This window comes from Thermobia domestica, chromosome 14, assembly GCF_964235325.1.
Source record: "Thermobia domestica chromosome 14, izTheDome1.hap1.1, whole genome shotgun sequence".
In the NCBI taxonomy this organism is placed as follows: domain Eukaryota; kingdom Metazoa; phylum Arthropoda; class Insecta; order Zygentoma; family Lepismatidae; genus Thermobia; species Thermobia domestica.
This window is the reverse complement of record NC_137467.1, coordinates 154,309,259-154,336,463: the sequence shown is the minus strand read 5'-3', so window position 1 is coordinate 154,336,463 and position 27,205 is coordinate 154,309,259. Positions and strand designations below refer to the sequence as shown.

General features: G+C 37.9%; 3 protein-coding genes across 3 annotated transcripts in view; 1 reads left to right on the top strand and 2 right to left on the bottom strand.

Moving 5' to 3' along the window:
* Positions 1-640: 640 nt before the first annotated feature.
* On the bottom strand, positions 641-1,609 carry LOC145670051 (uncharacterized). Its single transcript, XM_081738401.1, has one exon. It carries the CDS (start codon positions 1,607-1,609, stop codon positions 641-643), a length of 969 nt encoding a protein of 322 aa, XP_081594527.1.
* Positions 1,610-2,160: 551 nt separating this feature from the next.
* Positions 2,161-20,666, bottom strand: LOC145670050 (uncharacterized). Its single transcript, XM_081738399.1, has 3 exons — positions 20,547-20,666; positions 4,367-5,378; positions 2,161-4,313 (listed from the first exon to the last, which is right to left on the bottom strand). The coding sequence occupies exons 1-3, from the start codon at positions 20,664-20,666 to the stop codon at positions 2,161-2,163; spliced, it is 3,285 nt and encodes a 1,094-aa protein (XP_081594525.1).
* A 666-nt stretch (positions 20,667-21,332) lies between these two features.
* The window catches only part of LOC145670413 (phospholipid-transporting ATPase ABCA3-like), a 541,163-nt gene continuing 535,290 nt past the window's right edge, over positions 21,333-27,205 (top strand). The window contains exon 1 of the mRNA XM_081739072.1: positions 21,333-21,431. The gene's annotated coding sequence lies outside the window, so the exon portion shown is untranslated. The remainder of the gene's footprint in view (positions 21,432-27,205) is intronic.

Genomic DNA, 27,205 nt, shown 5'->3' with positions numbered 1-27,205 from the left:
GAGGTTCATCCACGGATACGCGAGTTGAATAATGATCGCATTCGCATTCAATAGTAATTTAATTTATCATATATATAGTAAGTGGAATAACAAATATAAATCAATTAAAGGAACATATGATTGTAGATTAATAAAGTTAACTAAATAATAGTTAATAAAGCTAACTTGAATCTATTGTTTCACTTGATCGATTGTTTTTGTTTGTTTGTTTTATAATTGAAACACGAAATTGACGTGGTAAAAACACATTGTCTTGCACTATTGCACTTGAGTGCCAAATAATCATTTAGGCTGATTGTTCTTGATACGCAATTGTTTGATAGATTGTTTGTCTATGTTAAATGCTAATTTCACGCACACAAACCACTCGCGCACTCGCATTGTCCATCATGCTCACTTCTGTTCCTCGCGACGAACCCTCTTCGCTCCGGCGAGGACACTTCTTCCCCCTTCTCCCTTCCTTAACGGTTGTCTTTGGGGTGAAAGTTGGAAACAGGGACTGTTTACAAAAAATGCATTCCAATGCCATCTTTGGGTCAAGAAAACACTATTTTGAAGGGAAATAAGAAAATACTAACATACTCCCCCCTCTTGGTCGGATAGCGACCAACAAACAATGAGACACTTTCACACATAATTGTCACTGATGGGAAGAAACTGGGGAAGGTAATGGAACCAGTTTATTCACTGCACGTTTATAAATGCTGCTTGCAGTTCGTACAGTAACAACTCTCACTAGCGAGTCTTTACCCAGATGCACTTCTTCAATTACACCTAAGCGCCATGACAAAGGAGGAATGTTTGCTTCCTTCAACAATACGATAGTACCTGGGGTTATATTGTTCTTTTGGAAATACCACTTGTTTCTCTGTTGGAGTCCGTTCAGGTATTCCTTCGACCACCGCTTCCAAATCACTTGTAAATATTTTTGTGTTTGCTGCCAACGGTCTAGTCTCTTGTTAGGGAGGTCAGTTATGTCTGGCTCAGGGATAGAGGTGAGAGGTTGGCCTATTAGGAAATGACCAGGGGTTAAAATATCTGTATCGCTAGGGTCGTCGTTCATTTTTGTTATAGGACGAGAGTTGAGACATGCCTCAATTTGCGCTAAGAGCGTACAAAGTTCTTCAAAGGTCAAGGTCGCGCCCTTTGTAGTTCTGACGAGATGATGCTTCATAGATTTCACTCCTGCCTCCCACAATCCCCCGAAGTGCGGAGATTGCGCCGGGATGAAATGCCATTGTATGTCTTCCGAAGATGTGAACTCCTCCACCCCTTTACGAAATGTATCCTCTCGTAACATCTTGTAGAGTTCTTTAAGCGCATTATTTGCACCTACAAATGTTTTGCCATTATCGCTGTAAATATTACTGCATTTGCCTCTTCTTGCTATGAATCTTCTCATGGCTGCAAGGAAAGATTCGATTGTGAGGTCACTGACCGCTTCCAAATGTATGGCTCTTGTAGACATACAAACAAATACTGCTATATAACATTTTTTGAGCGATTTGCTTCTGGAAGTTGATTTTATGTTTATTGGCCCTGCATAATCGACCGCACAATTTAAAAACGCTGGTGCCGGCCGTACTCTATGAGATGGCAATTGTCCCATTTGTTGAGTTAGGGGTGATGCCTTGAGACGAACACATGTCACACAATGATGAATAATTTTCTTTGCTAATTGACGACACTTCGGGATCCAGTATCGTTGACGCACAGAGAATACTAATAATTGTAACCCAGCGTGAAGATGTCTTTTATGCTCATTTTCCAAAATCAGTGTTGCCAGATGCGAATTTGAAGGAATAATGGCTGGATGCTTTCCTTCATAGGGAAGGTTACTGTTTTCTAACCTTCCACCCACTCGTAGCACTTGGTTCTCATCCAGTAGAGGGCACAAATTTTTGAGAGGGCTACGTGCTGAGATTTGACGGCCTGCACTAATGTCCTTGAATTCTTGCTTATACTCCTTTTGTTGCACTAATCTGATACACAGCTGTAGCGAATTGTTTAGTTCACTCGTTGATAGACTGCCTGTCTTTCGCTCGTTTCCTCTTCTTGCGTTGTGAATGAAACGGCGACAATAAGCTATCACTTGCACTAGCTTCGTTAGTCCTGAAAACTTGCTGATGACGTCATCCTGAGGCTCTTGTGTAGTCAAAGCTACCACTGTTTTTCTCTTGTTTCGGGAACGTCTTGAATGCTGGATTTCTTTCTTGAAGAAGGCCATGAGTCCTTGGGCTGTGACAACCATGGAGGCCCCTCCCACCAGATCTTTCGGTCCTGAATGGAAGCAGGTTCGACACCACGAGAGAGCATATCCTCAGGGTTGTCTGCTGATCTGCAGTGTTGCCAGTCGTTGATTTGAGTCATGTCCTGTATTTGGGCAACTCTGTTCGCAACAAACGGTTTCCATCTTGTGGGCGGTGACGATAACCAAGCAAGCACAATCTGGGAATCAGACCACAAATAAATGTTGTCTATCTTGAACTGTAGCACAGGCAGAATTTTATGAAGCAAAGTTGCGAGTACCAATGCTGCACACAATTCTAGACGGGCTAATGTGATTTTCTTTAGCGGTGCTACTCGTGATTTCGCACACAGCAATTGTGTTTTTGTTTGACCATTTTGATTCGTTGATCGTACGTAGATACATGCTCCATAAGCTGATTCGCTGCTGTCCGCAAAACCACATAGTTCAATGCTGACTGGTTCTCCTTCCACTAAAACGAAACGATCTACTTGAATATCTTTAATGAATGCTAATTGCTGATGTAAGTGTTGCCATCTTGCGTGAAGTTCCGGCGGTAGTTCATCATCCCATGTGATTGGTTCTAACCACAATCTTTGCAGAAAACACTTGTATGTGATTACTACTGGGCTTATCAAACCTAGTGGATCAAAGATAGTCGCCACCACAGACGCCACCTGTCGCTTGGTGATGCTACTTGAATTTTCAATGATGTCTGCTGGCCGATGTTTAATGAAAAATTTGTCCTTGCCTGGATGCCAGGATAGACCTAATGTGTTGACGCCCTCCACATCTTGAAACTTGATGGGAAATTCAATTTTTCGATTTTCTGGCGGAATAGCTTCCAACAAAGCTGCACTATTTGAACACCATTTTCGTAAGTTGAATCCTCCCCCTTGAAGCAAAGAAATGAGTTCTGCTTGTAGCCTTAAAGCCTTCTCTGTGCTGCTCGCGCCGCTTGCGAGATCGTCCATGAAAAAATCTTCTTTTAATATTTTCGATGCCTGAGGGAATAAATGTGATTTCTCTTCCGCCAGCTGTTGCAAGCATCTTGTAGCTAAAAATGATGACGAAGCCATGCCATAGGTTACGGTCTGAAGCTCGAATGTTCGAATTGGTTCTTCAGGTGATCTTCGCCATAGAATACGTTGCAATGATGTGTCATCGGGATGTACTCTAATGGCGCGGTACATTTTCTCTACGTCAGCCGTAAACACTATAGGGTGGGCACGAAATCGCAATACAATGGAGAACAGATCTTGCTGCAACGTAGGCCCCACCATGAGAATATCATTTAGTGACTTGCCACTTGTAGATTTAGCTGACGCATCGAACACTACACGAACCTTCGTTGTGGTACTGCTGGGTTTGAACACGGCGTGATGTGGTAGGTAAAATGCTGCTCCTTTGTTTTCTTCTCTTAACTTCGATTCTTGAATTTCTTTCATGTGTCCCAATTGCTCATATTCCTCAAGAAAATTTACATATGATGTTTGTAGCTCGGGTTGACGCTTCAGTTTCCGCTCCAGTTGTTGTAGTCTAACTGTTGCTTGTTGCAATGAGTCACCAAGTACAGATCTGTCTTCACGCAATGGCAAACGAACCACAAATTTGCCTGTCTCGTCTCGCACAAAATTTTTCTGGAAATGCGTTTCACATGCTGATTCTTCGGCGGTCCGAGTGTTGGTGAACACTTCTTCCAGCTCCCAAAAACGACGAAGTTGATCGTGAAGATTGTCTTCGGTTCTGGTGAAGAATGACGTCACTGGACTGTTCCTGTGGCATTCTGATGGGATGCTTCCTGCGATGACCCAACCCAGCTGTGTGTCTTGTAGTACCGGAAGCTCTTCTCCCAGCAACTTCCGCTCCGCTTTGAGTATCCTGAAGAATACTTCCGCACCCAACAACAAGTCGACCTTCCCTGGAACGTTGAAAGTGGGATCCGCCAGTGCTATATTCTTCGGGATTTTCCAATTTTTGCAGTCCACTCTTTCCGCTGGTAAATTTCCAGTGATGCGTGGCAACACTGAACAACTGATGTTTCCTGGTATGACGTCACCATTGACTGTAGTGCGATATCAACACAAAACCGTGCTTCTGACGCAGCATCGTTTATGCCTTGGATGGGCATGTGTCTTCTATGCTTCTTGAGACGCAGACGCTGGACCAATGTCTCCGAAATGAAGTGGCTCTGGGATGCGCTGTCCAGGAGGCCCCGACATGTAATCCACTGTCCATTGCTGTCCCTAACCTTCACCATGGCCGTGGAGAGTAACACCTGTGACATATGCAACCCTTTAAGTGTGCAATATGAACCCTGGACATTATCTTGCTCCTCTTGGGATCCATTGGGCGTGTTGCTGCTTCTGTTATTCTCTGCCTTTCTTCCCTCTGAAGAAGATGACGCGCTTGATTGTTTATTATAATGCAACAATGTATTATGCCTTTTGCCGCATTTTTTGCACGAACTTGATTTGCATTCGCTTGCTCGATGATTTTCCCGCAAACAGTTAATACAGAGATTATTCTTGCGAACACACTCATTCTTTTGTTTGTCACTCGCTTTAATAAATAATTGGCATGCAAATATAGGATGTGCTTCCTTGCAAAACTGACATGCACGAGAAACTGTGGACACATACGCCCTCGTATGATTGCCCTTAACACCCTTTGTTTGAGATTGATGTACTCTTGCCCCCTTTACTTCACTTGTGTTCGCAGTCATTGTTTCCAACCCTTGGCATCTTTTCTCCAAAAATGACAGGAATTCGTCAAGCGTGGGAAATGGTGTTTCAGTTTTGCGTAGCTCCCATGCTTTTCTACTGCTACTGTCTAATCGTGACACAAAGTGTTGAATAAGAATGATGTCTAATAGCTGACCATCTGTTTTGAGCGCTTGTAATGCGTTCATGTTGCTTGCCGCGGTGTTTACAAACTCCCTGAGTTCTGCTGCGCTTTCTTTTTGCACCTGACGAATATTAAGGATCTCTTGAATGTACGATGCAGCTATTAACGGTTTATTTGAATACCTGTCTGACAGTAATTTCCATGCTACTGTGTAATTTGCTTCTGTGATGGGCAGATTTTGTACTAATTTTAGCGCTTCCCCTTTCAAAGATGATCTCAAATACTGCAGTTTTTGAATAGCGACAATGCTTTATTATTGTGTATGAGTGATCTGAATGTGTCTTCATAGGGAAGCCACTGTTTGTAATCCCCGTCAAAGTGAGGAATCTCAATCGCGGGCAACTTTATTTGTGTGTGTGTATTTGCTCTTGATGCGTCATGATCTGAAGACTGATTCTTGTGTTCTTCTTTCGACAGAAGCGTTTGCAATTGTGCCTTTACCCCGAAATACAAGTTTTCGATTTCTACCCCTGTGTTGTCGGTATCCTCCTCTTGTTCGATTTCAATGGCATCTTGTATTTCTTGCAGTTTTAACCACACCCTGTCCAGATGCTCCACCCGTGCTTTGATGTCTTCTACATTTTGTTGGGCTTCGTCAAATTCATTTATAAATGTCTGTATGCGCGAAATTTTCCCTTTGTACGCAGCGCGTTGGCGTAACAGGCGTTGTGTCTCACTCATTTCTAAAATTGATTTAAACAAGCAAGGAAAATACAGGACGAGCCAGATAAATACTTACTGACCTTTGGTTGTAAAGCTGCTGCCTGGATGCTGCTCTGCTGCTGCAATCCTGGACCTCTTCTCTCCGATCTGGGTGTGATGTGGCACCACTGCACTGACGCGCGGGAAATGCTCTACCCGACGCTCACGTACGCCGCCATATTGTTTTTTCTAATGCACTGAATTAATTTGTCCACTAAAACTGTCAACACACTAACGAGTTCTCTCCACTCGCGTATCCGGCCCTAGTAGGACCAATGTTTGTTATGTTTGGTATGTCTGGTTGATTAGCAATAGTTGGAGGACCACTGTTAATTTATAACAGAACTGTATTTCCATAGGAGGTTCATCCACGGATACGCGAGTTGAATAATGATCGCATTCGCATTCAATAGTAATTTAATTTATCATATATATAGTAAGTGGAATAACAAATATAAATCAATTAAAGAAACATATGATTGTAGATTAATAAAGTTAACTAAATAATAGTTAATAAAGCTAACTTGAATCTATTGTTTCACTTGATCGATTGTTTTTGTTTGTTTGTTTTATAATTGAAACACGAAATTGACGTGGTAAAAACACATTGTCTTGCACTATTGCACTTGAGTGCCAAATAATCATTTAGGCTGATTGTTCTTGATACGCAATTGTTTGATAGATTGTTTGTCTATGTTAAATGCTAATTTCACGCACACAAACCACTCGCGCACTCGCATTGTCCATCATGCTCACTTCTGTTCCTCGCGACGAACCCTCTTCGCTCCGGCGAGGACACTTCTTCCCCCTTCTCCCTTCCTTAACGGTTGTCTTTGGGGTGAAAGTTGGAAACAGGGACTGTTTACAAAAAATGCATTCCAATGCCATCTTTGGGTCAAGAAAACACTATTTTGAAGGGAAATAAGAAAATACTAACAGAGATCATTAGTGCTTTTGAATTTGGCGGGAATTAGAGCCTATTAAAAATTTCCCATGTATTCCTTATGGGAATTTCGTGACATATAACTGGCCATAACCACACTAGTTGTGAAGCACTAACGAAACTATTCGTGTTTTCTGGAAGCACTAACGATTTCACTAGGATTAATCATTAGTGCTTTCTGGGGGGGGGGCTAACGTAAAGTTGCCTCCCCCAAAGTTTTTTGCTTCTAGTGTCCAAACTTTTGAAGCACTAATATTGGGAGTTGGTGTTCTAAGAAGCACTAACGAAGCACTAACGATTGCACTAGAAGAGATCATTAGCGCTTTTGAATTTGGCGGGAATTAGAGCCAATTAAAAATTCCCCATGTATTCGTTATGGGAATTTTGTGACATATAACTGGCCATAACCACACTAGTTGTGAAGCACTAACGAAACTATTCGTGTTTTCTGAAAGCACTAACGATACACTAACGATTCCACTAGGTTTAATCATTAGTGCTTTCTGGGGGGGGCTAACGTGAAGTTGCCCACCCCCCAAAGTTTTTTGCTTCTAGTGTCCAAACTTTTGAAGCACTAATATTGGGAGTTGGTGTTCTAAGAAGCACTAACGAAGCACTAACGATTGCACTAGAAGAGATCATTAGCGCTTTTGAATTTGGCGGGAATTAGAGCCAGTTAAAAATTCCCCATGTATTCATTATGGGAATTTCGTGACATATAACTGGCCATAACCACACTAGTTGTGAAGCACTAACGAAACTATTCGTGTTTTCTGGAAGCACTAACGATGCACTAACGATTGCACTAGGTTTAATCGTTAGTGCTTTCTGGGGGGGCTAACGTGAAGTTGCCCCCCCCCCCAAGTTTTTTTAATCTAGCGTCCAAACTTTTGAAGCACTAATGTTGGGAGTTGGTGTTCTAAGAAGCACTAACGAAGCACTAACGATTGCACTAGAAGAGATCATTAGTGCTTTAATGAGGGGGGGGGGGCAACTTCTCGGACGTATCGAGAACACCTAGTGATCCATGTTAATTTCTTAGAGTAATAAAGGTTAGTAAAGAGTGCATATGAAAAATAAAGATGTACAAAATAATAATTAGGGTATACAGTGTAAGTTTTAAAAATTGTAACTGTTAATAATAGGGAATTTGTAAATCTGAATTTTTATTTTAAGCCTTTTAACATGTTAATACAGGAATAACTCAATTTCTTGTAATGGGAAGAATTCGAACTTTCAATTTTGTCCACATCAGACGGTGCACCACGTCGTTTGTAGACTTCTGTAGTAGGTAGTCTTGGTTCCTCCCGAAATAAAATCCTGGTTGCACCACTGAAGAGAACCCAGGAAATACTTTGTGTATGTCACTTGTTTACACAAACTCTTGCAAATAAATTGATTTACTCTTTTGATACTCTTCCTCATCACTCAGTGATTTTAATAAGGAAATAAATGTTATTGTTAAAATTAGTATAAGTGTTATTAATAGGTGGCAGCACACTGTTTAGAGTAAAATATTCTCAGAATTGGTGAGAATGTTATTGGTTACAGAAAAGCTTTACTAAATTTCGATTAACTAAAATTATTCGTTCCTGCCAGTATCTCTAAAATGAAAACTTTATGTCGTGTTTACAAGTATTAGACACCAAATTTTAAAGAAGCGCTATTTAAGATAGAGGATAATGACACTATACCTCAGCAGTAAACAATCTCTTACTCCCGAAGAGACGACGTTATCGTCTGCGGAAAACAGTAAAAAAAAAAAAAAAAAAAAAAAAAAAAACAATCTCGTTGGAAGTGCTCCTGCCAAGTCTATTTAGATTTTGTGACTGCAATTTTTGAAGAAGCATAAATGGGTAAATTATGCCCTTGCTTCGAGCATGGTAATTAAAACGTAACGAAGCATTTCTGTGATACCACCGTTATCGTACAACGAAGATAAATCTAAGGTAGTATTAATTCAGTTATGCTAACCCAATGAACATTTTTTTTTTTTATATCGAAGGGAAAGTAGCTCCCTAGTTTTCTTACGTGAGGGAAGGAGAATAAACCTTGGAAAACTAAAAGGCGGGGGAACTTTCAATGTTTTGTAGGAAAATTACATCAATTGGAGAAAAATATTTTTGATTCCAAACTATACTGTTACCAACTATTTTCTTTAATGAAAGTTAACTTCATGGATGTGTTAAATCAAGGATTTTTTTTTTTTTTACTATTAATTTTTTCCTTGTCCCGGAATATGAGAAACAAGCAGAGCCGTAGATAGGGATTTCGGCGCCCCGTAAAGTAATTTTACCAAGCTTTTTCCTGTTTTTTTAATTTTAATTTTTTTTTTTTTTACATTTATAATAAAAGCAGCCTTTCTTATTATGCTGCCAATGACGTACCTAGGGGGAAAACGGGGCTTGTGCCCCGGGCACCAGATTGGAAAAGCGCAAATTGCGCAAATATACGGAGGAGCGTTTTGGTTTAGTTGGTCAGTGGGAAGCTAATACGAGTTCTTGCCCCGGGCGACAAATAGCGTAAATGACTCGTTGTACGTTATACTGAATTTTTATTAAGTTGCTTGGAAAGACTATTGTAACAGCCAAAAGCGATCATTATGAGTTCTTTTACAAATAAGAGCTGCTTTCTAGAGGCTTATTTTGGAGTTTTTGTTCAACCTGACAAAACTCCCTTGGGTCCTATACAAATCCACTTGAAGAACAGTTACGGAAATTCACAGTACTATAACTATGTGGTTCGAGTCCTGCAGTTCCCTATGAGGGCTTGGGCATTTATGATAGTTTGGGATTCGATCCTCTATATCCTGAACGTTTCCTTTAGGCTTTAATAGCAGTTCAGAGATTTTACCAAAGCCGATCATATAGCCATTGGACAGTACAGTTCAGAGTTCGGGTCAGAACATTCTGAGAAACTGACATAAAGACTGATTCTAAACGTATTCTCAATGCCGATAATATTTAATAATGCGAAAATTATTACGTTGTGTAGGCATTAATTATTTATGCTGGAAAGAAAAATAAATTATGTTATCTTCAACTCTAACATACGAATTTAAATCATAATTTTGATAAAAGGATACGTGCAATTATATTTTCTTGATTTTAATGAATAACACTAAAACTTCACTAATACAAAATAAATTACACTTTGGCACTTTGATATGAATAATTGGATATAATAATGGAATTTAACACTTGGCCCAATTAACTTATTACAATCGCGGAAGACGCGGAAGTCGCGGATTACCGGTTGAACTTCACTACATCGTACATTTTTATTATTTCACATTTTTACTTCTCACTCACTTTGATGGTACAGAAAGATAATTTTTTGGGGGTTCCACGGGAATATACTTAAAGTTGGAGGGACAAATTTCCTTACTTTCCATTTTGTCTTCTTTCGGATGGTCTTGGAGTTTTTCCATTGCGCAGCTAGCTCGTTGCCCTTAAGACGACTTTACGAGCAACAATTACGAACAAATGTTTTAAACTTAGATTTTCTTTTCTCGGCAACATTTTCGTCATAAACAATGGACCATATATTTAGTGTTGGTTCATCGTTGTACCATTTAACTTTTGATGCACTAAACACTGTAATTGAATACATTATATATTTAACATAGTTTGCGCACTGCTGTTTATCTACATCTTTGATTTAGACACTGCCTGGTTACATTCTATTATTACACCAGAAACAATCGTCAGACTGACTTAGCTTTTCTCCCCGCTTCTCCGTGCTTGTACCCAGCGGAGAAGCTCACAATGCAACCTGTTGATGTTAGAGCTAAAAATAACTATGGCAACCTATCGAAGGGAAAGTTTGGAGACGAAGTTTGCTCAATATGTCGGATTTTAGCACCTTATTTGGAGAGACGAGAGGATCCACCAAGACTTCCGTCATAGACGCGACACACACAAACATATATATGCGTATTCGTCTGTTTGCTGATAGAAAAATTCCTAAAAGCTCTTTTATACGAGGTTCACTTAAAACGTTAAAATTTTCTTCAATAATATTCAATGAGTTGGATTATATGGTTATAGTACAATTAGGGCTATTTACTTTTCATAGTATCGATGAGAAATGAAATTTCAATACATGAGAAACTATGTGCTTTTAAAATGTCCGAAATGAGTGATTGCATTAATTTCCAGTAACAATTGTAAAATTTTTAAATTTTATTCAGCATGTGACCACACAAATATCATTTTAATTTCGATTCTTTTATGGTAAAAACCAGTAGCGTAGCCAGGATTGTTGTTTGGTGGGGGCTTAGTGTTTTATATATATGCATTTGTTGCGTCAGAATGTTTAGTTTTAATAATAATAATAATAATAATAATAATAATAATAATAATAATAATAATAATAATAATAATAATAATAATAATAATAATAATAATATCTTTTTCTGAAGTGCTGACTTATCTAGATATTTCTTCGTTGCTTCTCAATTGCTGTTTTTGCACACCACTACTATCATTTTTTCGTTCTAGCCGTTTTTCTAAAGCGTTTTGCGAGTCTTCCTCTGAATTAATATCTTGTTTAGATTTTTCTCCGTTGCTTTTTGTTTTCTTTGCACATTTTCCTCACCTAAATTAACATAATTGCCTTTTTTCCGCTTTAACCACTTTTGTAAAACGTTTTGCGATATTTTGCAATTGAAGCGCTTGGAGGATAAAGGTATTATGTTACATTTTCTGAAACGTTGCATTCTGGCAATTCATGCACGTGTTATATGTTAATCATGCCACGTAACATATTATGTAGTGAGTTCTCATCTGAGTGCAGATATTTAGGAACGGTAAAGGCGGTATGTTAACGGATAACATTGTGAAAGTCAATTTTCCCGTCATATTCAATTTGTTACATAACACCTTTATCCTCCAAGCGCTTCAATTGCGAGGAAGTTCTTATTTCGACACCCTGAACTCATCTAACTTAAGCAAATCTTCTGAATTGCTCCAATTGATCAAACATCAGAGATTGTTGTGAGATAGTCACATGCTACAAGTGTTTAGTATTGTTTTCCATCCTCTCCTGTTAACATTTTTTCCTCAAATATTTTTCTTTTGAATGAAACCAAAACCTCAAAGGAAAATCTTTATTTTTGCCCTTCCTTTCTTTCATTCAGCTTGTCCAGAAACTGTTTAGTGACATGTTTTGTTCTGAAATAGACAGTAACGTAGCCAGGATGTCTGTTTGGGGGGGGGGGCAAGTGCTGTTATAGGTACATATAGAAAAATTACAAACAAAAAAATATATAAACATAAAAATATATAAAAAATTACAAACATCAAAGTACCAAAGTACATTGTCGGACCTCTTTGGGGGGACCCGGCCCCTCCGGCCCCCCTTCCCTACGCCACTGGTAAAAACTATTTTGTGAAATTTAATGGAAATTCAGAAGGAACCTTCTTTGGAATTTCTCGATATTGATCGATGGAGCAGAAGATTTTGTTTAATGTTTGTATTTAAAATCCAAAATATAGTTGGCTACCATTGGTAAAAATGGATCTAAAAAGGAAGGGGGACGGTAGGTAGCAGCATGAGGTAACGCCGTCCCTCTGCCTACTTTGCCCATTGTAATATTTTAGGAACTGGGGGACGCCGTACATACTTTTTGCGGATGGAGACGGCGTCCCCTAAATCATTTTAAACCCCATTGGCTACAATATATGTTTGAAATAATAGTAATTATGTAATGTTAACAAATTAAGCGTCATGTACGCCAGATGAGACCGACAGTTGGTTCGCTCAAGGGACGGCGTCGGTCCCATGGGACCTACATGTCTACTCTGTTTCGTTACTTTCTTAGGAGACCGTTAGGCCGATCTTGGCGAGACTTCTCCGTTAGAAGAGACCGACACGGCCCCTTCGAAAGATTTTGTGCTAACCGTCCAGTAACATTGCATTTTATTACTTTTCATCTACAAAATTATTAGCAGCCCTATAGATAAAAAAAAAAAAAAAAAAGGAAAATTCACCGCGGCGCTCAACGTGTTTTAATAAATGAAAGTTCTAAATTTAAGGTTACTTATTATTAATTAACATATTAAAAATACATTAACATACATATATGTTAGTGTTGAATGTAGGTAGTAATGTCACAAAATTAGATACGTATGCACAAGAAGAAATATACAGGGTGTTTCAAAACAACACCGACAATGTTTGGGAGATGATTGCTGACACGAAGATAAGACGAAACGTATAGACCAACTTGGGTGCACAAATGCTTCCTTTCGGAGTTATAGGCTGCCAAAAACATGATAAAAAAATGAAGTTTAAAGGTCTATAACTCCAAAATTATGGGGTCTACTGTGGTCGAGTCAAGACTTTATTTAGGAACTAGTATGTGCTCTATCCAAATATCCATGTTTCAGAATCCTGCGGTACTTACGCAACAATATTTATAGAGCGCATATAATTTGAAATACTCACCAACTACCTCTATAAACATTGTAGTAGTTGATGGAGAAATGATCCCAATAAATTCCTTCAAATTGGAAGCATTTCTTATATATCAAAGGAATAATAAAAATAATAATAAAAAAAAACTTCTGGTAGTGTTCGTACTTTGAAAAAGACGAAATTCATTGGGTTAAGTTATGACCCTTTAAGCCACTATTCTTCGAAAATTTTATTGTTTCCCTTGTTTACCTTTAGTTTTAATATTCCCACGCAAACAGCAGCTTGGGAGTGTCTATTCACTCATATGATTTTCATATCTTCATTCTCACCGTCGTGATTAATCTGATTGGGTAGAAAAGCGTGATTATCTAACCAAACTCATCACCATCAAAGCACCGAACACGTATTTCAGACTTTGACCGTTTCTCATTTTGAAAACGCTCTTGTGTACGCTATAAATCATTACTTGGCACCTTATATATCAAATCGTCATTAACAAATCATATACAGTATAATAACTTTCTTTAAGTACGAAGTAAAATGTTGTTGCGACTGTGATTGAAACCCGTCTCCTTTTGCCTACCCGGCATAATCGTGCGACATAAAACTTTAAAAAAAAAAGTGATTGAAACTTTTTTGTTGCGAGCTGAGCGAGCAAGAAAATTTTTACCAAATCTACTTTTTTGCAAACTGACAACAATATTGATTTAATAGGGCGTCAATTCTTTTTAGGGGCAATGCATCTTTTATTCATTTTCATCACTTTTTTGTTTCTTCTTGCTCCTTCGGCGCCCTTTCTATCAACACTCGGGGCAACCAACCCGTTGGCCCCCTCTTAGTTACGACTCTGGAAACAAGTGGAATAAATTCGGTGAAAATGCCTTGAATGTTGCATAACTGCTCTTAACGAAATGCGAAGAAATTCTTCTTTTCGCTGATTCTTTGAAACGAATGACATTTCTGAAAACAATGACGACGCTAGTTTTATTTTTTTAGGGGCAATCGGAGGGGCAGAGACATTTTTTGGGGCAACTAGGTTTTTATACACTGAAAATAATAGTCAATTATTACTTAACCTAGTTACAATACAACATTCCTGAGATATACCCGTATCTACGAGGATAACTATTTTTTAATACACTGGAAATAATAGTTTTATGTTACTTAACCTACATTACAATACAACATGCCAGAGTCAGATCCGTAGTTTAGGGGAGTTGCTATTTTATAATACACTGAAACCTATAGTTTTATATTACGTAATGTATATACATTACAACATGCCAATCAGACCCATATCTACGGTGCTTAACTATTTTTAATACACTGAAAATATTTAAAAAATATTACTTAACCTACATTACAATACAACATTTCAGTCAGACCCGTATCTTCAAGTTATTTAGCTATCCTAACACGACACTGTCATGTAACAGTTCAGTGAAAATCTATTACATTAGAAATTTGCTTAAAATTGTATATTTCCTATATTCTGTTGCTACTAAATAACTACTTAAAATCTACTCTGATTATGAAAACTCATAAATTTTTATTATTGTTTTACTCGTGCAATTCTGAGCGAAAGTACATTATTCGTAAACGTTAATTATCATGTTCTCAGTTTACTCTTACATTTAATAGAAACACAAACAAATATACAAGCGGTGACATAATTTAAAATTATATTTTAAAAAAATGAGTCACGGGCTAATATTTATTCATTTCTGTATTTTAAAGTGTAAAATCTTCTCATTATAAGTTTTACAATAAATCGTTATCGTTTACTAGTGTTGCAGCTTAATTTCACAAACCTTTGCGAACAATGATATATAATCATTTTTTAAATACACAAAACATTTTTAACTAAAAAAAAAAATAATAGTATGTAAAACAACCGAATCAGTGAAATATAGTTAGCTAACTTCCCGTGCAACTTAAATATTAGAAAAATGCAATTAGAAGAAAGGCAGGTCAACAATACGGGAGAAGAAGGCTTGTAGGCGGACTTGAGGGACTTGTTTTCCTATAAAATCTATTTGTTTTCCATTATCTTTTCAATGAAATATTAAATCACACACCTTACAATTTAAAATTTTCGGGAGGACCTATAAAAGTGGCCCTGATGGACAAGCAGAAGTGATTGTAAAATTCGAAACAACAAATATTTAATGAAACAAAGATTTAACCAGCAGAATTGATTGATAAGAATGTTGATTGCAATATTTTAACAGAGAGAAAGAAAGCAAATTAAATGGTTTAAAAAGGATTTTTATTTTAAACCATTAAATCAGATTTTACGAGCAATGTTTTCAACGTTTTGCAGCATATATAAGTCAACTCTTGTGATATTCCTGAATTACATTATGAACTCCTGAGCGTGTTGTTATAGTTGCATCGTTAGTAAGTTATAGGTGGGAAGTATGGTTACAGCCAAGGGACACCCACATAGGGATCCATCGGATCCGGACTTCAAAAAAATCATTTTTCTTAATGATTGTGTTTTGTCTGTACCAGGGGGCACTCATATAAAGTCCATCCGATCTGGACTGCATGCAATCTTAATAACTTGACAGACATTAGTGCACTTTCTTAAAACTATACTTGCTTTAACAGAGAAATTATTAATGTGGCTTAAAGATTTGATCTTATATTATATCTGTATTCTTTCCTTTCTTATAAAAACAATCTAAGTAGTTCTTTCAATGATATTATTAATAATTTTTCTAATTTAATTAAAATTCTCCTTGGGTGAGATGGTTTATTGTTGGTCTCATATTGTTTGGTTATTTACTATGAAAATGTCCGATTCTATACTGCGGGGATATTTACTGCACTTTAGCGATGCGCACGAGACAAGATTTGTGGCTGTCTCGTCTCGAAAATGTGCTGTAAAAGTAATGTCTAGACTCGGAAAAATGTATATTTCTCTATTGGAAGAGCCCTGTCTCGACTCGAATTTTGTCAGGAAAATCCTGTCTCGACTCGTCTTGTGCCCATCCCTACTGCATTTGTAATCGAATTGCGGATGTAGCAATTTTATTAGCTATTGCTTGAATGTTGAATTATGGTAGTTGAAATTATGTTGTATTTACGTACAGTTTTAAAACAATAAAATAGTAATTATTTCCCGCAACAACGGGGGGGGGGCAGAGGGGGCACGTGCCCGGGCGCGTGGTTGGAGGGGCGCCGGAAAGAAGATATATCAATTGTTTTAAAAATCGCACCCTTTCCCTCAAGGAACTTATTCTAGAGGTTAAAAGAAATCGAAAGTTTCCTTGGTCTTTTCCATGGGACCTCTTTGATTATATATATATATATATATATATATATATATATATATATATAGAGAGAGAGAGAGAGAGAGAGAGTCTCATCTAAATAGGTATAATGTCATACATTAAAAACCTAAAATTGCATGCATTTGTTCCCTTGGACGACCACAGAGAATCCCCCCTTTTCCTTTCCTACCACAAGGAGTTGTCTATTTGTATAATTCCGTTGAGAACAGCTTTGAAGTTTACAACGCTGTTATCAATAGGGGTGGGGGCGAAAAGTTACCGATTGCTGTTGCTTGCTGGTGGTTGAAGGGTTTAGCTCAGACGCGCCCCCTGTAATGTTACGCAATTGCTGTAATTCTTTTAAACTAGAGGGCAGTTTTGTGGCGGAAAAGATAGGTTACACGCCTCGGTGTATTTAATTGTTTCTTGTACGCCTAAGTGCAGTGTTGCCACACTTGGTACAGTTGTACCAGATTCAGCCCTTTTTGTCATTCATCGGCCCGTTGGTACCACGCTGGCATTTTCAGCCCCTTTTGTGAAAAAGTTGGTACAATTCTACCCAATTCAGCACTATTTAACAAATATTGTCACATTTTCATAGGTTCATGTTACTCATACTGTGTTGTATTCTTGAGTTGAGTTGATTTTAGTTTAGCGTCCCTTTCAGCAGCGAGGCTATATGAGACGTGGACCTACTGATTAACGTGGAATCCGAACCACATGAGCTCCCGCCGGGAATCGAACCCGGGTCTCTCATGTGTTGTATTCTGGTGAACATTCATTCTGTTACGTTGCACCACATAACAATACAAACTTTGTGTGGAAAATTCGTAATTCGAACTATACTGGGAAACAAGTGACGCTAGATGGGCGCATCCGCGCCGCGCAGGAAAGAGACGAGAAAGAAGCAGTGTGGGGATATTTTAGCTTGAAATCTTATTTTTTTTTAAAGTACACACATTGAATCAAGTGTTGCATATTCTGAAGAAGACCAGCGTGTGCTGAAGTAAATCTATAATTTCTGTGTCGTTGCAAAGATTCAACATCAAAACAATAATAGCACCAGTGCCGTACCGTGGAAAATCAGCGCCTGGGCAAAAATATACGACAGCGAACCCGTACATATGCGGACACAAAGCGCCACTATGGTTGGCACGAAGCGTAATACAATTTTAAAGAATAAACCCTTGTTTTCCTTGATTTCAAGCACTTTTTATAGATCTTTTCTTTTTGCTTCCGAATTACTTCGGCGCCCGGTACCGCACCCCCAACGGCACGGTATAGCACGAAAAAATACATTGACGTAGTTGCCGGCTTACCGGGCTAAGTTGTTTACTAGTGACGCCATATTGAATATAAAAATGCCCGAACATTTCTGCGTTTTAGAGATCTATATCGAAGCGTTGTAACAAACTTTATGTATAGGCCTAAAGTTAGATCAGGGGTGATCATACGTGGGTAAAAATATTTTACTTTTTGGCAAAAAATGAATTCAGCCCTTTTTGTTTCAATTTGGTACTATTTTCCAGCCCACTCCAGAGCTAGGACTGTGGCAACACTGCCTAAGTGTTTCTTGTAGCAAGGGATTTTGCAAGTGAAGGCTGAATGCAGTTTTGTCCATTAGTTTAGCTTGAGAGCTTTCCGAGGCATTTTGAATTGTTATCTATCAGTCAACAATGTCAAAGAAACCATCTGCAGCGGCATACAGGAAGAAAGCAAAAGAAAGAAGTGAAGCTGCGTATCGATCATCCTCCTTTTTGACATCTTGGTTAACCGACAACTCTAAAGGTAAGTTGAAGACTTTTCTTTAACGCTCCCCAGTAAAACTAAACAAGACTGAGTAATAAATTTTAAATAATAATTTATGGTGAATTAACTCAGATCTTAATAAGAAAGAAAAAAAAAAACTGTTTACCACATATCTTTAGATGACTGATGGACAGCTACTGTATCTCCTTGTGTTACAAAGTGAAGCCAACTGACACTGCAATAATGCTTTATGAATCCTTGAATCTAAGCATTCTCCTACTCGATTAAGAATCTAGATAACTGCATTATTATTATTATTATTATTATTATTATTATTATTATTATTATTATTATTATTATTGAAAACTAAAAAAGTATATATATTTACTACTTAGGTATTAATGAAATTACCTACCTTACCTATCTATTAATGAAAATTAAAATTTACAGTCCATAGGTTGTACATTCCTGGCATCAAATCAAGAATTAAAAGACCCAGTACATATGGGTCGAAAACTGGCCGTTCTGGGGAAACAAGGTGTCCAAAATGTGGGAAAATAAATTTTGGAGCCCTATTTCTCGAAATCTCTCAGTCGCAGAGCTGATCTGATAGGTGATCGTCAAGGAAGTTAGCAATTCTATATCCAAATATTCAACTTACAGTCTTGTGCGAGAAAGGCAAAGTAGATTCCTGAAATATGGTGTTTTATATCTCGGCCGGCAATTCTGTGCAGAAAAGAATCTCTGTTTAGGACCCCCTTTGTCTTTCTCCTACTTCTGCTTCTTTTTTGCTGTTATGTGGACGACTGTTTAGGAATATGGAAGGGAACGAAAAAGCAGCTGGAGAAATTCATAAGGGACGTGGAAGATGAAAAGAAAGAGATTAGACTAGAAAATGAAATAGAAGTAGACAAGGAGATAAACTATTTAGATATGAAAATTAAGAAGTCGGAAGAAGGAGAGTTTATTACATCCTGGTACCAAAAAGAGTGTGCAGCGGGAGTGTATTGCCACAAACGAAGTGATGTGGATGAGGGGACAAAGAAGAATTTCATAAAAAGCATGGAAGAAAGAATAGGAGACCTAAACACAAATGAAGAACAGAAGAGAACCGATTTAAAGAAGTTCTGGACACACCTAAGGAGAAACGGATACAACGAAGAGGATAAGATCACAAGAGACATAGCAAGAGAGGGAAAGAAAAAGGAAGAAGACAAGAACAAAGAATGGTTTGGAATAGAAAGTCTAGGCAAAGAAACAGAGAAGATAAAGAAAATGCTTCGGAAAGCAGGAATTAGGACGTACAGGAAAGGAGGAAGCAGAATAATTGAATTAGTAAGAAGAATCAAGAGAAAAGCTGTAGCGGACAAAGATCAAAGGGGAGTAATATATAGAGTAGGATGCACGGAGTGTAACAAAATTTACATAGGAGAAACAAAAAAGAAAATGCAAGAAAAGATTAAACAGCACCAGGATGATGTAAGATTGAAAAGGGTTAACAAGGCGATATACAAGCATCAGAAAGAGACAAACCACAGCATAGGGTGGGAAGGAGCAAAGGTCATAGAAGTAGAGAACAGAACTTTGGTGAGAAAATGGAAGGAAGCTAGGGAGATTATGAGGGCAGGAGACAAGGTGATGAATTGGAATGCAGGATTCTCGATAAATAAAGAGTGAGAGAAGATCCTGCTTAAAGAAGAAGAAATGAAAAGGAAGAAGAAAGAAAGAGGAAAAATTAATAAGGAAAATAAGGATAATTAGAGGAGAGGATGTATCCAACGAAAAAAGTAAACTTTTAATTGGACACGTGTGCAGCTAAAAAGTGAAAGTGAAAGCCACACAAGTGTTACTTTTTAATGAAGGGGCGGAGCCTAATTAAAAGTTGATCTCCGGAGACTTATATAAGTGATGACCAACTCCCAAGCAGCCAGAAGGAGTGGAAGTCTGATGAAGACATAGTTATTGTGTTGAAACTGTTACGTGATACTGTTTTTTACATATTATCACATAGCCTTGCTCAGTGTGTTATTGAATATTAGTACAAAATGGAAACAAGGCCTGATAGAATAGTTTAAGATACCTATGTATTGCTCCCACATTCTGATATTTTTAATTTATTATGCACTCCTTTTTACAAAAATAAATAAATAAACGTAGTGAAATGATTAATTGTTTGTGTATAGTGCAACGATGTTCACTTTCCTTAGGATATGGACTGTGCAAATGTATCATTGACTGGTGGTCGCGAAACCACTAGGCTCCGTGCAGGTATGTCACCAACAATCACTGATCCACTTACCAAGCCAGTTGTCCCCGGAAAATGGAACTTAAATTTGCCCAAAGATGATGATTCCAGAGCCTCTTCCATCACAACTTGCAGCTCGGCATCCAGGCCTGCAGTCCGCCATCCGCAACCCATCGTAAGAAAGGTTGCGAACCACAAACTACCGACACAGAATGTCAACCTCCCAGTTGAGTTGGCAATGATTGGGAATGAGGACTACTGAAAACTGAAGGTATGTGTAATGACTCTATAAGAGGAAAAAAATCCACAATAATTTCCAAACAGAATTTTAGTTCAATGGAAAATTAAAAAACAGAATATTGAGAAAACTAAAATAATTAATTTTCTTCTTCAGAATTCGGTTGTTCCAATTTCCGGTCGTACTCAGAAAACTTCTGAAACTTTCACAGCTGCAATCTTCATTTTTGGAAATGACAACATTTTCTTGTACTGCTCTACGCATTTTCAGTATACCCTACACGTTGTAAACATCGCCACATTCTTGACTACTTAAAACTAGAGTGAGATTTCCCATTTTTCTACTTTGAAAGAAAATACTCAGTTCACGGCTTGTATATACAATATACCACTGTCCGGAGAACGGATTTTTCTCAGTGTATATAAAGGGAAGCTTTATAATATTAAGAATCTAATAAGCAAACAAAACCAGTACAGGAACTATGGGATAAGTTTAATTCAAAAGAAATCTTATATAAACTATTCCGTAACGGGACTACATAATGGAAACAGGCAATGAGAATTCAGTCTGCATCTGATGATAAAATTTGTGCAATTGAAAGAAGAAAAAGAAGTAAGATTCAATTTCATGCGTAATCGTTATTTAAAAAATTCTTACACTCAAAATATTTTCATTTTACAGAACTTTATAGAATAACGAGCGTAAGTGATAATGTTTACAATATAATATTTTATTCTAACCAATTAGATCTTTGTCAACTCAATATTTTGCAAAATACTAGAAATTATATTGTTATTGGAGTACATTAGTTTATGTTGTCAACTACTTGTTTTTCCTTCAATATTATTATGCTTTCCCCGGGTCTGTCTCAGGACGGATCCCAGAATTGACCTTTCGTTAAGGCAGGATAGTGTAGTGCGAAACGGCTAATACTATGAGCGTAGACTTTTCATAATGCTCTCTGTATACGTTAATTTCAATTCTCAGTTATAGTTTAGAGTTTACGTTCATGACAAAACCTGTTTTTCATATTTTCGATGTTTCATAGACAGATAAAACTCGAATTAAGGTGCATTTCGCCAGCCCCCCCCCCCCCTTTGAGTTTCGAAACAAAACCTATGCCAATCGTTTGTGCTACGTTTGTGCCGGAATGTACCGCAAAAATTTTCGTTTGTACCACTTAAGATACTAAGTTATAAGAGTTTTAAAGTGGGGGGGCTGCGGAAACGGCAGCCCCCCACCTTGAAATTTCAAAACGAAACCTATGCCAATCGTTTGTGCTACGTTTGTGCCGGAATGTACCGCAAAAACTTTCGTTTGTACCACTTCCGGTACGAAGTTATAAGGGATTCAAAGTGGGGGGGGCTGGGGAAACGGCAGCCTCCCACCTAGGAATTTCAAAACAAAACCTATGCCAATCGTGTGCTACGCTTGTGCCGGAATGTACCGCAAAAATTTTCGTTTGTACCACTTCCGATACGAAGTTATAAGGGTTTTAAAGTGGGGGGGAGGGGGCTGGAGAAACGGCAGCCTCCAAACTTGGAATTTCGAAACAAAACCTATGCCAATCGTTTGTGCTACGTTTGTGCCGGAATGTACCGCAAAAATTTTCGTTTGTACCACTTCCGGTACGAAGTTTTAAGAGTTTTAATGTAGGGTCTGGGGAAACGGACACCCCCTACCTTGGAATTACGAAACAAAACCTATGCCAATCGTTTGTGCTACGTTTGTGCCGGAATGTACCGCAAAAATTTCGTTTGTACCACTTCCGGTACGAGGTTATAAGGGTTTTAAAGTGGGAGGCTGGAGAAACGGTAGCCTCCAAACTTGGAATTTCGAAACAAAACCTATGGCAATCGTTTGTGCCGGAATGTACCGCAAAAATTTTCGTTTGTACCATTTCCAGTACGGAGTTTTAAGAGTTTTAAAGTGGGGGGCTGGAGAAACGGCAGCCTCCAAACTTGGAATTTCGAAACAAAACCTATGCCAATCGTTTGTGCTATGTTTGTGCCAGAATGTACCGCAAAAATTTTCGTTTGTACCACTTCCGGTACGAAGTTATAATATTTTTAAAGTGGGGGGCAAACTTCAGAAACATCAAATTTTATACAAAAAGAGATAGAAACATAGAGTGCACTTAAAAGCACTAAGCACTAACGTTAGTGCTACCATATTTTGGGATTTATTCGAGATTTTGGTGGGGGCCAACTTCAGAAATATCAAATTCTATACAAATAAAGGTAGAAACATAGTGTTAACGGCAATCATTATTGCATCATTAGTACACTTAAACGCACTAAGCACTAACGTTAGTGCTACTATATTTTAAGATTTATTCAAAAAATTTGGTGGGGTGGTCAACTTCAGAAATAACAAATTCTATACAAATAGGGATAGAAACATGGGGTTAATGGCAAACGTTAGTGCGTCGTTAGTGCACTTAAACGTACTAAGCACTATCGTTGGTGCTACCATATTTTGGAATTCATTCAAGATTTTCGGTGGGATGGGCAACTTCAGTAATTTCAAATTCTATACAAATAGAGATAGGAACATAGAGTTAACGGCAATCGTTAGTGCATCGTTAGTGCACTTAAAATACTAAACACTGACGTTAGTGCTACAATATTTTGGGATTTATTCAAGATTTTAGATGGAGGCAAACTTCAGAAATATCAAATTCTATACAAATAGAGGTAGAAACATGCAGTTAAAGACAATCGTTATTGCATCGTTAGTGCACTTAAATGCACTAAGCATTAAGGTTAACATTACCATATTTTGGGATTTATTCAAGATATTTGGTGGGGCCAACTTCAGAAATATCAAATTTCATACAAACATTTAGTGCTTTCTAGAAGCACTAACGATACACTAATGAATGGCATTAATTTTTTGTTAGTGCTTGAAGTTGACGCAAGTTCACCGTGCCCTCCAAAGATATTGTACCTGTACACCTACACTAATGAAGTACTAACGTTAGGGGTTGGTGCACTAAGAACCACTAACAATTGCACTAGAAGATATCATTAGTGCTTTTGAATATGGCGGAAATTTGATGCAATTAAAAATTCCCAATAAATGTCTTATAGGAGTTTAGTGACATGTAATTGTCCATAACTACACTAATATTGAAGGACAAACGAAACTGTTAGTGTTTTCTAGAAGCACTAACGATGCACTAACGATTGCACTAGAATAGATCATTAGTACTCTTGAATTTGACGGAAATTTGACGCAATGAAAAATTTCCCATAAATTTATTATGTGTTTCGTTTCATGTAATTGGCCATAAGTAAACTAATATTGAAGTTCTAACTAAATTGTTAGTGTTTTCCAGAAGCACTACCAATGCACTAACGAATGGCACTAAGCTTTTAGTTAGTGCTTGAAGTTGGGGCGCTAAGTTCACTCTGGCCTCAAAAGGTATTTTAATTGTAGCACATTTACTAACGAAGCACTAACCTTAGATGTAGATGCACTAAGAAGCACTAACAATGCACTAACGATTGCTCTAGAAGAGATCATTAGTGATTTTGAATTTGGCGGAAATTTGATTCAATGAAAAATTTGCCTAAATTTCTTGCGAGTCTCGTGATATGTAATTGGCCATAACTACACTAATAGTGAAGCACTAACGAAATTTTTAGTGCTTTATAGAACCACTAACGAATTGGACTATTTTTTCCGTTAGTACTTAAAGTGTTGGTGCGAAATTCACGCTGACTTCCCCATAGGTTTTTTACTTGTAACACCTACACTAATGAAGCACTAACGTTAGGTGTTTGTGCTCTAAGAAGCAATTACGATGCACTAACAATTGCACTAACAGAGGTAATTAGTGCTTTTGAATGCGATGGGAATTTGATACAATGAATAATTCCCCATGTGTTTCTTATGGGAGTTTTGAGACTTATAATTGGCCATTTCTACACTAATGGTGAAACACTAACGAAACTACTTGTATCTTCTAGATGTAATAGCAATGCACTAACGTATAAAACTAATTTTTTCGTTAGTGCTTGTAGTGGGGGCTAAGTTCACGATAATTTCGAAAGTTTTCTTTCTTGTAACATTAGTGCTTCCTAGTGCACCAACACCTAAGTTTCGTGCTTCATTAGTGTAGGGGCTACAAGTAAGAAACCTTTGCGGGCCAGCGTGAACTTGGTTCCCACTTCAAGCAGTAACGAAAAATAAGTCCATTCGTTAATGTATCGTTACCGCTTCTGCAAAACACTCATAGTTCCGTTAATGCTTAACTATTGATGTAGATATGGCCAATTATATGCCACAAAAATCCCATAAGAGATTCATGTGGAATTTTTCATTGCGTCAAATTTCCGCCAAAATCAAAAGCACTAATGACCTCTTCTACTGAAATCGTTAGTGCTTCTTAGTGCATTAACACCTAACGTTAGTTCTTCATTAATGTAGGTCCTACAAGTAAAAAAAACTTTGGAAGCTTTCATGAACTTGGCGCCCCACTTCAACCAATAACGAAAAAATTAGAGCCGTTTTCGTTAGTGCTTCACTATTAGTGTAGTTATGGCCAGTTACATCTCAGGAAACTCTCATAAGAAATTTAAGGGGAGTTTTTCACTGTGTCAAATTTCTGCCAAATTAAAAAGCACTAATGATCATTTCCAGGACAATCCTTAGTGCATCGTTAGTGCTTCTTCGTGCACCAACCCCTAACGTTAGTGCTTAATTAGTGTAGGTGCTACAAGTAAAATATCTTTGGTGGTCAGCGTGAATTTGCGCCCTCTTCAAGCACTAACAAAGTAATTAGTGCATTCCTTACTGATTCCTGAAAATACTGACTCTTTGTATGGAATTTGATATTTCTGAACTTGGCTCCCACCAAAAATTTTGAATAAATCTCAAAATGTGGTAACACTAACGTTAGTGCTTAGTGCATTTAAGTGCACTAATCACGCTCTAACGATTGCTGTTAACTCCATGTTTCTTCCTCTATTTGTATAAAATTTGATATTTTTGAAGTTGGCCCCCCGCCAAAGATCTTGAATAAATCCCAAAACATGGTAGCACTAACGTTAGTGCTTATTGCGTTTAAGTGCGCTAACAATGCACTAACGATTGCCGTTAACCCTATATTTATACATCAATTCTATGGAATTTGATATTTCTGACGTTGACTCCTAACCAAAAATCTTGAATAAATACCAAAATATTGTAGAACTGGCATTAGTCCTTAGTGCGTTTAAATACACTAACGATGCACTAACGATTGCCATTAACACTATGTTTCTACGTCTATTTGTATAGAATTTGATATTTCTGAAGTTGGCCCCTCCAACAAAAATCTTGAATAAATCTCAAAATATGGTAGCACTAACGTTAGTGCTTAGTGCGTTTAAGTGCACTAATGATTGCCGTTAACACTATGTTTCTACCTCTATTTGTATAGAATTTGATATTTCTGAAGTTGGCCCCCCACCAAAATCTTGAATAAATCCCAAAATATGGTAGCACTAACGTTAGTGCTTAGTGTGTTTAAGTGCACTAACGATGCACTAACGATTACCGTCACCCCCATGTTTCTACCTCTATTTGTATAGAATTTGATATTTCTGAACTTAGCTCCCCCACCGAAAATCTTGAATAATATTAAAATATGGTAGCCCTTACGGTAGTGCTTAGTGTGTTTAAGTGCACTAACGATGCACTAACGATGCGCTAAGTTTTGTGAAAATCTGTCTGCATAAAGATGGGTGGGGGGCTAACTTCATATGAAGTTGGTCCCCCACCAAAATCTTCAATATCTCGTAAACGCTGATAGCACTAACGTTAGTTCTAAATGCACTAACGTGCACTAACGATGTGCAACGTTTGGTGTAATTTGGGAGAGGTGGGGGGCCAAATTCAGGCACGTAATTTTTTTTGCGGTACATTCCGGTAAAAACGTACCACAAACGATTGACATAGTCTTATCTCGAAATTCCAAGGTGGGAGGTTCGGGAAACGGCAGCCCCCTAGTTAAAACTGTCATACTTTTGTACTGGAAGTGATACTAACAAAACTGTTTGCGATACATTCCGACACAAATGTTGTTAAACGATTTGCATAGGTCTCGTTTCGAAATTCCGAGGGTGTATGAAAACGGCAGCCCCGTAGTTTGAAACTCTCGTATCTTTGTACCGGAAGTGGTACAAAAAGAGTTTAGCGAAATGTTCCTGTTCAAAAGTAGTGCAAAGAGTGAGCATAGGTTTCATTTCGAAATTCCTGGGTGCGGGGCTGCCGTTTCCACAGCCCCCCACTTCAAAACCCTTATAACTTCGTACCGGAAGTGGTACAAACGAAAAGTTTTGCGGTACATTCTGGCACAAACGTAGCACAAACGATTGGCATAGGTTTTGTTTCGAAATTTCACTGTAAGGGGTTTCCGTTTCTCCAGCCCCCCACTTTAAAACACTTATAACTTCGTACCGGAAGTGGTACAAACGAAAATTTTTGC